Source organism: Scyliorhinus torazame, chromosome 1, assembly GCF_047496885.1.
Source record: "Scyliorhinus torazame isolate Kashiwa2021f chromosome 1, sScyTor2.1, whole genome shotgun sequence".
NCBI classification, from domain to species: domain Eukaryota; kingdom Metazoa; phylum Chordata; class Chondrichthyes; order Carcharhiniformes; family Scyliorhinidae; genus Scyliorhinus; species Scyliorhinus torazame.
In genome coordinates this window covers 237,101,503-237,114,461 of record NC_092707.1, presented here as the reverse complement: position 1 = coordinate 237,114,461, position 12,959 = coordinate 237,101,503, and the positions used below count along the sequence as shown (strand labels likewise).

General features: G+C 45.0%; 1 protein-coding gene across 1 annotated transcript in view; it reads right to left on the bottom strand.

Annotated features, from left to right (window-relative positions):
• igf2r (insulin-like growth factor 2 receptor) overlaps positions 1-12,032 on the bottom strand; it is a 267,979-nt gene extending 255,947 nt beyond the window's left edge. Inside the window, exon 1 of the mRNA XM_072503630.1 lies at positions 11,777-12,032. Coding sequence (XP_072359731.1) covers positions 11,777-11,898 — 122 coding nt within the window. The 5' untranslated portion in view covers positions 11,899-12,032. The remainder of the gene's footprint in view (positions 1-11,776) is intronic.
• Positions 12,033-12,959: the final 927 nt, after the last annotated feature.

Below are 12,959 nucleotides of genomic sequence, written 5' to 3'. Positions count from 1 at the left end.
CCTAAAGTGCAGGAGGCCATTTGGCCCATCGAGTCTGCACCAACCAGTTGGTGGGCAGCACGGTAGCACAAGTGGCTAGCACTGTGGCTTCACAGGTTCGATTCCGCACTAGGTCACTGTCTGTGTGGAGTCTGCACGGGTTTCCTCTAGGTGCTCCGGTTTCCTCCCACAAGACATGCAGGTTAGATGGATTGGCCATGATAAATTTCCCTTAGTAGCCAAAGAGGTTAGGAGGGGTTATTGAGTTGCGGGGACAGGGTAGAAGTGAGGGATTAAGTGGGTCGGTGCAGACTCGATGGGCCGAATGGCCTCCTTCTGCACTGTATGTTCGATGTTCCAAGTTAACCCTCTGAACGAGCACCCGCACCCAGGAACCCCCCCCCCACCTATCCTCGTAACCCCAACCCCACCTAACCTTTAGCATGACCGATCCACCTAACCTGTATATCTTTGGACTGTGGGGGGGAAACCCACACAGACACTGGGGGAAAGTGCAAACTCCAGTCACCAGAGGCCAGAATTGAACCCGGGTGCTGGCGCTGCAAGGCAGCAGTGCTAACCACTGTCGCTCATAAACTATTTTCCCTCAATTGTCAAAATTTTGTTATATACATATTATTGTAGCAACGAGTAGCGAGATCATTTGTTATAACATTTAACCAGTGGCAAGATAAAAGCATAGATTTTTAATTACACACAATCGTACTTTTTCTTTAAAAAAAATTCCCTCGAGTATTAAAAGGGCAGACACATTGCACATAAAAACATTAAACAGTTTAACCGATGCTATGAATCTAATAGCTTAAGGAGGCATCAAATTATGCTGGACAATCAAGCTCAGGATATCAACCTTCAAATGCACTGTTAAAATGCTACTTTAAAAAAAGATGCTTTTAAATGTTCTAGATGCTTGCAATGTGTTTAAATAAATAGTTTAACACTGTGCAGGGACAAAATGTATCGACTGAAACCTTGCAGTAGCAAGATCATAGATTGGTAGGGTCAATTAGCTGTTACGGTGTTTGTAGCAGATAACTTAAAAAGGGTCAGCTACACTTTTCTCTTTCCAAGATCCACCTCCACAAATAATAGGTATTTTCCAAGTAGCATGTGGAAGCTTAGCAAAGAGTGATGATTCTACAGAATCGCATTGTAAATCATTTCATTTGTTGAAGAAAATCGTCACAACAATTTTATTCCGACCATTACTGAACACTTTATATGACTTGTCATCGGAGGTCTATCACCATCGGTTTTCATTTTCTAGAACCTTTTACTTATTACACTAAGTAAGCTGGACACAAAAGAAAACTTGCCTCTCTGCCATAACCACATAACCATATCATACTGTCAATCAGCGAGTAATACCAAGACTATTTGAAATTAAGAGCCATTGTACACAAAAGAAAAGAGCAAGGCAAATGGAAGGAAAGCTTTTCCCACCAGTCCAAGCACGATTTAACTAAACACCAAGAGTGATCAGCACTGAGCTCGGTTGCTGTACGTCACCATCCTCCAGGTTAATTCAGAACAATTCAAACCTCCGATTGACTGAGTTAACTGAATCAGGCATTCCATTAAGATGAAACTCGGAGTCAAAATTCATTTAACACCAGGTATCGTTTACATTTTTATTTAAACAAGTCCAGCATAACAGGAAAGCCTCAGGATTGAGGGGTGGGGAAAAGGGGCAGGCTAAAGGAATTCAGGAGAATCAGGAGTCCCTAAATTGTAGTCTTGTGTTGTCACTGTTGGCTCAAGACAAGCAGAGGGTGCGTAACAGTAAATTTGATCTTTCGGATAAAATTTCCTGTTTTTAAGGCCAGAGGCATGTGTAATCAAGGCCTAAAGTAAATATCTATTACAGGAGATTCAAGTTGCAAGCATATTATGCAAGCAATTCTGACAAATATCTTTTACCACCAGACCCTGAACTTACCCGAGCTCCTTATAATAGCTCCACTGCCAGGCACAAGAGGTGCAAGCTTTTTGCACTGTTTTGTCTTTGGATTTGTCTTGAAAATGATTATAGTGTCAAAAACAGAAAACCACCATGTCTCCCAGATTTTTAAACAAGCTGTGCCTAAAGAATGACCAATGGATAGTCTGAAATGTAATTTTCATACTTAAGGTGCAAGTTGAGGCATTTTCCCTGGACCCTGACTGACAACACTGCATTGTTCTTTAGATGGTAGCCATGATGTGGAGATGCCGGCGTTGGACTGGGGTGAGCATAGTACGAAGTCTTACAACACCAGGTTAAAGTCCAACAGGTTTGTTTCGACGTCACTAGCTTTTGGAGCGCTGCTCCTTCCTCAGGTGAATGAAGAGGTATGTCCACAGAGAGCACCCCACCCAAGCCCACACCTCCACCCCATAACCCAGTAACCCCACCTAACCTTTCTTGGACACCAAGGGCAATTTAGCATGGCCAATCCACCTAACCTGCACATCTTTGGACTGTGGGAGGAAACCGGAGCACCCGGAGGAAACCCACACAGACACGGAGAGAATGTGCAGACTCCGCACAGAGTGACCCAAGCCGGGAATCGAACCTGGAGCTGTGAAACAACAGTGCTAACCACTGTGCTGCCATGCTGTCCAAAGTGTTTTTTAGTCTCCTTCTAACTCGAGTCAAGTTGATAATTGAGCACTTGAAAAAAACCGAGTTGTGAATTGATGAAATCTTTCCTAAAGGGGCACTGACAAAAGTGAGTTCCTCAATGACAGTGGGCAAAAATATTAATGAGCCATACAACAACACAAAAACAGGTTTAATTCTTGGCTGCTGTGCTAGCCTCACTGTTCCCATTGCCACCCCCCTGACTGATCTTAAGAAAAGTGGAACAAACAGGTTTCACTTATTCCTCCTCTTCCCAAATGGGATGCACGTGTGGATGTGATCTGACCTGGTCGCCATTTCCTGTGGATAAAATAACCTGCTAACAGTCACCCTTTTTAGCTGATTCTCTAAAGCGTAACCACTTGAGCAAGGCACTGAAGGACTGACACCATCAGGTGAACAGTACCCCAGCGTTTAGACATGGATCACAACCAAAGAATGAGGAGAAACAAGCTACGAAGGAAATACATTAAATACTAAATAAAGATCTGAGACAGGAAATCAGCAGACTATTGACAAACAATAGGAAATGTCAAGGATGGTCTAGCTATCGCTGAACACTACCCGCACTGCAATCATTGAATCCATAGAAACCACAGTGCAGGAGGCCGCCACCCGGCCCTTGGAAAGAGCACCCCATTTAAGCCCACACCTCCAACCCATCCCCACAACCCAGCAACTCCACCCAACCTATTTGGACATTGAGGGCAATTTAGCATGGCCAATCCACCTAACCTGCACATCTTTGGACTGTGGGAGGAAACCGGAGCACCCGGAGGAAACCCATGCAGACACAGGGAGAACGTGCAGCATCCGCACAGACAGTGACCCAAGCTGGGAATCGAACCTGGGATCCTGAAGCTGTGAACGGTGCTGCCCACTTTCAATCACTTGAAAATCTGCATAGCAGAGCTTAATAGAAGAAGCCAATTGTAATGGTGAATAAACTCAAACACTGGTTTCCTTTTCCAAAAAGGGCCAACTGAATTCAGAAAGATCAACAGTTTAGTCCAGCTGCCGGTCTGAAGCAGAAACAAACCAAAAGAGGGAGAAGGATTGAAGCCGGAATCTCCTGCTAACAGGCAAACCTGAGAGAACAGTCACTATTGTGCCACACTCCCGCTAACAGGCAGGCTCTGGGTTCAACAAGACAGACAACAGACAGGCATTATTTAGCTTCTATAAATTGATAAACAGCCCAGAATGTTCAGATGGCACATCACTTAAATTACTTTGTGGTTAAGCACTTTTACCAGCAGCTCTTATCTCAAATTACTGTTCATCAGGATAAACAATCCATTCATGTAGTTTTGCACAACAAGAATTATAACATGAAAGCTGATGTCGATCCAGTTAGCTAGTACCTCAATACTGTAATAGGCAAGCATACATGTCTACAATAGTGGGCCACAATAGTGTGAACATGTTACATTTGATAGGATTTTATAGTATTTCCCTGATAGTTAGCATCTCAAAGCTGCAGTTATAAAATACAAATTAGATACAAATAGCTTTGTAGATAAAAGTGCAGTGAGTTAGGTCAAAAACACACCTTACTGTGTGTCCAATAAGATCAATATAGCCGTTACCTTTCGTCAGAAAAGGGTGGATAGCATGTTTGCTGCAGCATTGGAAACTGCATGGGGAAACCAATTACCTGCACTTTAGCCAAAAGATTTTAAATGACAACTTCAGATCAGACAGTACTTGTACTCCAGCCGGTGCCAAGCCCAGTGGTGTACCACCACCTTTCAAACTCTCTCACACCTTCATTTCAGTGAACTTATAAGTTCTGCTGATGACCTATTGGAGAAATACTGTTAAGCGGCTTCGCAGGAGAACAACAATTATTGCAGTCCAACCGAAAATTTAAGGGTGACAGTTTTATGACTCAGCAACCACAGATCTGGGTGGTTAACATATTTGTATCGCACTTTTTAACCTAATGAAACACTCCAAGGTGCTTCACAGGAGGCATTATAAAATCAGATATGATACAAGGAGGTATTAGGTCAGATAGGTAGGTTTTAAGGATGAAAACAAAGTAGACTTGGGGAGTGGAGTCAGGAAACAGTTTTGAAGGGGATGCTCAAGAGACCAGAAATAGAGGGTGGCATTTATCACGGAGTTGTGTGGCTGGAAGAGATTAATCAGAGAGACTGGGCAAGGCAATGGAGGAATTCGAAAATAAGGACGTCAATCACAACAGTCACAATGGCCTCCACAACCCAAAGATATGCAGGGTAGGTGGATGGGCTATGCTAAGTTGCCCCTTAATTGGAAAATTTAAAAAGGAATTCACTAGCCTCATCTCAATTTAGTTGGAAGCAGTGTTCAAGGTCAGCTCAATCATTCCTTTCTTTCAAGAATGAAGCACCAAACTTTTCCATGGCTTTCCTCATGCTTAGTTCAATCATCTGACACTAAAGGCAAGTCACATCGTAGTGAGGTTACACTCCTATGGTGCCAAGGAAAATGTTATGCACAGCCTCATCAACTGGATCACAAGCCTATATGGAAAAACAGAAATCACAACAACAGGAATGGTGGCATGGTTGCAATGTCTCCTGACACTCCTTATTCATGCTACACTTTAACCTTTCTGGTTAGCAGAAAACTGTAAGCAATCAACCTGTGAAAAGGTCCCTCCAGGGCAGCATAATGAATGGAGAACATTGTCCATTTGTCTCCATTCATGATACAGTGCAGGAGTTTTACCTGTTTTTAAGTCACAAGGACCGACAAAATAGTTGCACCATCTGGGCAAACAGCCCAGTTATAACAGGAGAATAAAGTGCACTTCAACAGGAAGTGACTGCACCACAAGTAGCAGATGCTCAGAGGTTAGTTTCAAACCTCTCAAATCTCCGAATAAGACGCTTTGGGTAAAACAAAAATACATTTTATAAAAGTACTAGAACGTGTTTCACAGTGAGTGCAGTAATTTACATTGGAACACAGCACCAATTTTATGTGAGAAACCAGTAACACCAAAGAAATGGGTAAGAAGTGAATCATTTTTGGTGGCGCTGGTTGAGACAAAATTCTCAGAATAAGGCCATGATATTATACTACATCAACCTGAACCAAAACAAGCATGGCTTCCATTCAAAATTTCATCTCTGACAATGAAGTACTCCCTCAGAACTGCAGTGAAGCATTGGCCGAGACCTATACTCGAGACCCTAATAGGTCATGAAACCACAATATTTAACAGTGCAACACACATGGTCATAGCTCACATATCAATCTACGCGAAAATTTAAAAAAATTCCAGAGCATGCTTACAGTCAGTCACAATAAACCTCCAAACAATCTGCTGCACATTTCATGACTGCAAAAGCCAACAAAAACAAAAGTCCTGCGTCATACTAGTGCCCTAACAGAATAATAATAATAATCTTTATTAGTGTCACAAGTAGGCTTACATTAACACTGCAGTGAAGTTACTGCGAAAATCTCCTAGTCGCCACATTCCGGCACCTGTTCGGGTACACGGAGGGGGAAATTCAGAATGTCCAATTCACCTAACAAACATGTCTTTCTGGACTGGTGGGAGGAAACCGGAGCAAAGCCGCGCAGACACGGGGAGAATGCTGCATCGAGCCTAAATGTGATGTCACAGAATTATAAGTTGACATATTATTGGTCTGACTTTTGCATAGAGACTACTGGTGATACGGACAGTACTCAGCATTATTAGGGAATGAATAAAACAGCAACTTCCGTACGCACATGCAGAGCTAAACTACAATTTGTACAGCATCTCCGTTTATAAATTTCTTCACAAGATCTTCCCTCACTAACAGTTTCCTGACGTACGACCTTCCGAGTTCTATACTCTTCCAATTATGCCCAATTTTCCTTGCTTCACCACTGTCAGTCATGCCTTCAGCTAGCAATGTCACAAGCTCTGGAATTCGACTCTAAACCTCTGGACCTCTCAATAATATTCCCAGAACGGGCCTTGGTGCTATATAAATGCAAGCTGTTGTCGAGGACAAGATATCCAAGCTTTGAATAAAAAATTATTACAGCAGTAAAACTCCTGGGCCATGTGATTTTGTACATGGGGGAAACCTTCAAGGAATCTATTTATACTGTGAACAATGGCAGTCTGCTTGTAGCTGACATAAGTTAGGGGGCTGCAACGTCCTCGGAATGGCAATCAGCATTGATTGCATTGCCACTACGTTACCCACTTGCAGCAAATTACTTCTGTGCCTGACTTTCCCACTCAGGCCAGGCGAGATTCAGGCAGCACAGGACGCCCCCATGGACCCAGCAGTGAAGTCCAAAAGAGTCGGAATGAAGGAGGCCAGGCCCCTTTTTCACAGCACTAGCTGCCGTAAAGCAGGCAAGTTTAAATGTCCCATCAGGAGAGAAGAGAGATTCTGGAGGTTCTCAAGGGGGGTTGGTGAGTGTGGAATACCTTTGGTGAGTCCCCTGGGGATTGGTTTGATTATTTTAGTTACTCAGTAGTTCCAAGAGGTTTTATTTATTTTTTTACATTTTCAGAGTATATTAGCGTAAGCTGTCAGAAACATCAGATGCTAGCAATTTAAATCATATTTTCGGATGGTTTGCAGCACAGTACAATTGGCCTGGGGAATTTAGCAAATTGACGTGCAAACGCTTCCCTTGGAAGTTCTGAGAGGGGTTCCCCAATGCAACTTTGGGGCACCCCCCAAATTCAATGCTAGGGAGACCGGGGGTTAATTCCCACTGTTTATTCGTATTTTTATTCCTTTGGATTTTCAACTTTAAAGCCTAAAATTGAGGTAAACTAAAATAATTTATTCAGCACCATTTTTATACTTTACTATGCAATAGAGTTATCTGTTGAACAGTATTCCATTGAAAATAAGCTTTCAAACTATACTCCACTCAAATGCAAAATTATAGGCCAATCGCAACTGATATTTCATGTCATTGAAAGCTACTTTTGATCTAAAACTTATTATTAAATTATGCAGTATATAAATAGCCGTTTAGTAGAACTGAACTTGGAGTACTGCTGAACGAAGACATGTTGTCACAGCTTTTCATCTTGCACTCAAGATAGATATGCAAAAATACTAATTGTAAAGGGAAAAAGAATTTATACTGCATAAAAGAGTGATTGGTTAGCAAGTGGACTCCGATTGGTCGAGGCATTGCCATGAAGAATGCACCAGGGAACAGTTAACTGGGAAGCTTGTGTTTAAATTCAAGTCAGGAAGGTTGACTCTGATCGGTCAAGCCATTGCAATGGGGAATGGCTGTCCGATAAGCTTGTGTTAGTTGAAAAAAAGCACAATGTGTGGACATGTTCTGTCGGAAAAGGACAGGGTCTTGTGTATAAATATTTGTAGCTTTTAGCAACACTATGACTAAATCTGAAATTGGTTGTCAGAGAAACTCTTAGTACAATGAGAATTGTTTAGCAAGTGCCAGCAGCAGAGTCACATCTAATGCTGGATACTGTTTTGATGCACCGCAAGCATGGGTTGATTGGGCACAGTCAGTACTTTGTTGAGAACAGCTGAAGAGACTTGCTGTTGACAAGACCGGCCAGTTGTTAGGATGCATGGCACACATACCTGCCATCATGCTGGCACTGAAATTCATGTACCACATTACTCATGTGCGTGATAAATAGAATGTTTTTTTGGCTGGTCAGCAACATCCTGTTGGTGGAAAATACTATGTGTTGGTTGTTTTGGCTGGACAGCAACATCCTGTTAGTGGCGAATACCATGTTGCTGCTGCTACATGATAGCAGCATGAAATGGGGAGATTTACTGTTGCTCAAATTCCTTTAGATACCTTACCCTTTTAGAGTAATCAGAGGTAGACTGGGCACTTATCAGGTTGAGAGTTCTCGGGATATATGGCAATAATCTGATCAGGATAGCCACTATCCCACAGGGTGGCTTTGACGTGCCTATTTCAGCAACACGTTTGCACAGTGAGCAAATGGCTCTGATTCTATTTACGAGGTTGTTGATAGAACCAATCTTACAGCACATGGAACTATAGGAATCCGAACATGTATATTGACCAGTGACGGTAGGTTTGCCATTGGCAGACAACTGGCATGTTCAGGAAATGGGGCTCATTTGACTGCTCCATTTCAAATGCCGATCAACATGTGGAAGGAAATTCTTAGGATGCAGTTGCTGATTCAAATACAGCATCTGTATCATCTACACATCGGCATAAGGGGTCAGGGGGCCATGACATCAAAGACTAGTTTCTCATGGAAATTGACAAAGATGTTGGCGAGAGCTGGGCCTAGAGTGGTTCCCATGGCAATACCATCTCTTGGGCATGCATGTTGTCGTTAAAACTGAACTCAAATGCACGAGTTGCCAAGTTTGTACGTTCAATTAAAGACTCAAAGGCAACACATATAGATCACCATAGAGATAAGGGCCAGATATCTCTGGCTTCCTTGAGTGGGTCATTGGTGAATAAGCTAGCAATGTCGAACAAGCGTATGGACACAGCATTGCTATTGATACGCATGTCATGCATAGTCTTCTCCAAGGTGAAGGATCCTTGCTCATGTAAGTGGAAAAATTTAGCTTGCTCAGAAGTGGTTGTAGCTCCCCAACCATTTGGCTAATTCATGTTGTGCAGAACCAGTCACAGATAGGATAGGAGATAAAGAGACATCACTTTTGTCTGTCTTGGGCAGCCCACACATATGCAGGTGTAATGAGCTATGGGGACAAACCCCATCATATACACCATCCAACATCTTGATGTCAACCTGGTTACTCTTACACAAGTCCAACATAAGTTTTGTAATTTGCTTTTAAGCAAGTTGCCTGATCATGCTTAGTTACAGGTCCAAAGGAAACCAATTTTAACTTTTCATTAAGAATGGCTTGCATTTTGTTGATGTAGTCACACTTGTTAATAGCTAATTCCTGCCCCTTTGTTAAGTTTATAAACATGTATGTCTCGGTTAGCCTAGAGGCCTTGCAACACGACCAGACATGTGGTATTGCATGTGGAAATCAATCAAGACATTCTATATTCTGCAACGTGCGTGTGCTAGATCAGCCAAGCACATGGCAGCACCCCTACCGATCAACACTCTTCTCAAGCAGTATAAATTCTTGTTCCCTTTACAACGGTTATTCTTCAAGGTGTGCAAGACAAAACTTTATCGGTATGTCCCTTTTCCGCAATAGCCAGTACATGCTGTGTTTCCCCTGGATCTCGTGGCAACAAATTCAGCCTCACCATCCAAAACTAGGAATACGTCTCAAATTACAAAACTGTGGTAGGAGGACTATTTGGAAAAAATAGGAGTACAAGAGAAACTCAACCGTGGGACATTTAGAGGCTCTCAAATTAAGACAAAACTTTGGGGGCTGTACAACATCCAAAATAAAAACAACACTGGCACGACTCAGCAAGCCAAGCATCATCTGCAAAGTGACGAAAAAGTACATTGAAACCTGGAGAAGCCTTGGTGAGTTGCTGCAGTGCATCTCGGATGCGGTACACACTGTTTTTACCATTCACTGATGACCAAGGGAGTGAACATTTTAAGGTTGTGAATTGAAAGGGATGCCAATCGAACAAGCTGCTTTGTCCTGAATGGTGTTGGGCTTCTCGATTGTTGAAGCTGCACTCATCCACACAAGTGGAGTGTATTTCATCACACTCCTGACTTGTGCCTTGTAGATGGTGATGATGCTTTAGGGAATCAGGGGCACGATACCTGCCTCAGAATTCCCAGTGAATTAATTCACTGTCTATTGCCTCTAACCTGCTCTTGTAGCCACATGTCATGTGGCTGATCCAGTTAACTTTCTCCTTAATCGTAACCCCAGGATGTTAATGGTGGGGTTGCAATGGAAATGCCATTCTTCTCAGAAGGCTACAATGTTAAAAACTCTTGAAGTTGGCCATTGCCTAACACATGTGGCACAAATATCACATTCCACATAGAACATACAGTGCAGAAGTAGGCCATTCAGCCATCGAGTCTGCACCGACCCACCTATGCCCTCACTTCCACCCTATTTCCCTAATCCAATAAACCCTCCTAAACTTTCTGGACACTAAGGGCAATTTAGCATGGCCAATCCACCTAACCTGCACGTGTTTGGAGGAAACCGGAGCACCAGGAGGAAACCCACAGACACAGGGAGAACATGCAGACTCCACACAGACAGTGACCCAGTGGGGAATCGAACCTGGAATCCTGGCACTGTGAGGCCACAGTGCTAGCCACTTGTGCTACCATGCTGCCCAATTGTAAATCTGAATGTTGCCAGGTTGTGCCACATGCAGAGATGGACTGCTTCATTATCGAGGATGCTTTTAATTCACAGTCTATTGTGAATCAAACACAAGATCTACAACAGAAACAGAGATGCAATTCCCATTGTGCACGACAAATGGAAGTTACACACGTGCAGAACTGGAGAGAATAAAAAAAAGTCAGATTTAGCCCAGAGGTTTGATTTAGCCTAAAATGTGTGATTAGTTAATAAGAAGGCACAGAGAATAACATATGGATAAAAAACAATTGGTATGTTGACGATGCCTCAATGTCCCAGTTTGCAACCACTGAAGTATTCTAGCACTGGAGTCACATGGCAGCTAAGTTGCCTACAGCAAGGTCTGGCAAACAGCAAAGTGACGATGACCAGTGTCATTTGGCTCAATGATTTTTGGTTGAGAAATAAATGTTGTGCAAGGCACCGTGAAATGGGTGTCTGACCCCCTTCAAAAACAGGGTTAACTGCTCCTGGGTGGGGTGCAGGCAGCCAGAAACAGCACCTCCGGCGGTGCAGCATTCCCTCACGGTTACATCGTCTGAAGATTGGCACTTTGTGGCTGACCCAAAGGCGAGACCAACCATGTTTCCCACCGAGCCAGGGCAGACTCTTCAAACACCCGCAAACTGCGGGGGTGGGCTGTTTGATGTTTCCAAGCTGACGGAAAGGATCTTCCCCATGACCTGGGTTCCCCCGCCCCTGTGTTGGGAGCAGCTCCTCGTTTGGGGCCGAGCTCCACGCAGGCACTTGGCAGCGGGCCCGCAGCAGCCGGAGAGCGGCGGGTTGCGAGCAGAGGTGCCCGGGGCTCCGGGGAGGGAGGGTGAGCAGCCCGTGAAATGGGGGAAGGGGGTGACAGCGCCGCACTCACCCGCACAGCTCCGGGTACCTGACAGGCTCGGCCGCCTGCGCTCCGCTCCACACACACCAAAGGACGAGGAGAAGCCACCTCGCCGCTCCCAGAGAGCCCGAGCACAGCATTCGGGCCCACATGTTTGCTCGTTGCTGAAGAGACAAGCGAGCGGCGCCTCCCTCCCGCCGGCTGAACCAAACCAACTCAGACCGGGGCCTCCTTCCGCAGCGGACACCCTCCCCGTCACATGACTGATCCGGGGGCCGGCCTCCTCACCACCACCACCCCCGGTCACGTGACTGATGGGGCAGTCACATGACTGAGAACCGGCCTCACCCCCGTCACATGACTGCACTGGGGGGGCGTGGCCCCACCCCGTCACATGACTGAGAACCGGCCTCACACCACCATCACATGACTGCGCTGGGGCCGGCCTCGCACCCCTGTCACATGACTGATGGGGGGGCGGGGCAGGCCCCCCGGTCACGTGGGCCGGACTTGATTTGGTTGATCCGGAGGGAGTGAGGCGCCGCTCGCTTGTCTCTTCAGCAACGAGCAAACATATGGGGCCCGGCCGCTGGGCTCGGGCTCTCTGGGAGCGGCAAGGTGGCTGCTCTTTGTCCTTCGGAGCGGAGGGCTGCCGAGCCTGTCAGGTACCCGGAGCCGTCCGGAATGCGCGTGTGCGCTGAGGGAGGCAGCTGGAGCTCCGGGTCCGCTTGGCTGTTGGGCAGGTGGCTCTTCACCTCCAGGGACTAACATTTGTGAAGGTGGTCAGTGTTGGCTCAGTCAGACATGACCCGCTCATCTGGCAGTAACTGAGCTGGCCCAGATATTAATATAATAATCTTTATTGTCACGAGTAGGCTTACATTAACACTACAATGAAGTTACTGTGGAAAACCCATAGTCGCCACACTCCGGCGTCTGTTCGGGTACACAGAGGGAGAATTCAGAATGTCCAATTCATCCAACAGCACAGCACGTCTTTCGGGACTTGTGGAGGAAACTCCGCGGAGCCCCCGAAGCAAACCCACACAGATTTATATGCATTGGCGTATTCAAGTGCGTAGATGCATGGGGTTGACAAAAGCTGAAGCAGTAGCCACACTTCCTTCACCTGTATTGGAGGCCAGAAGCTAGGTACATTCACAGTGGTAGATTTACAGTTAGTGGAGGCTTAATTTTTGTGTATTCTGCTGTG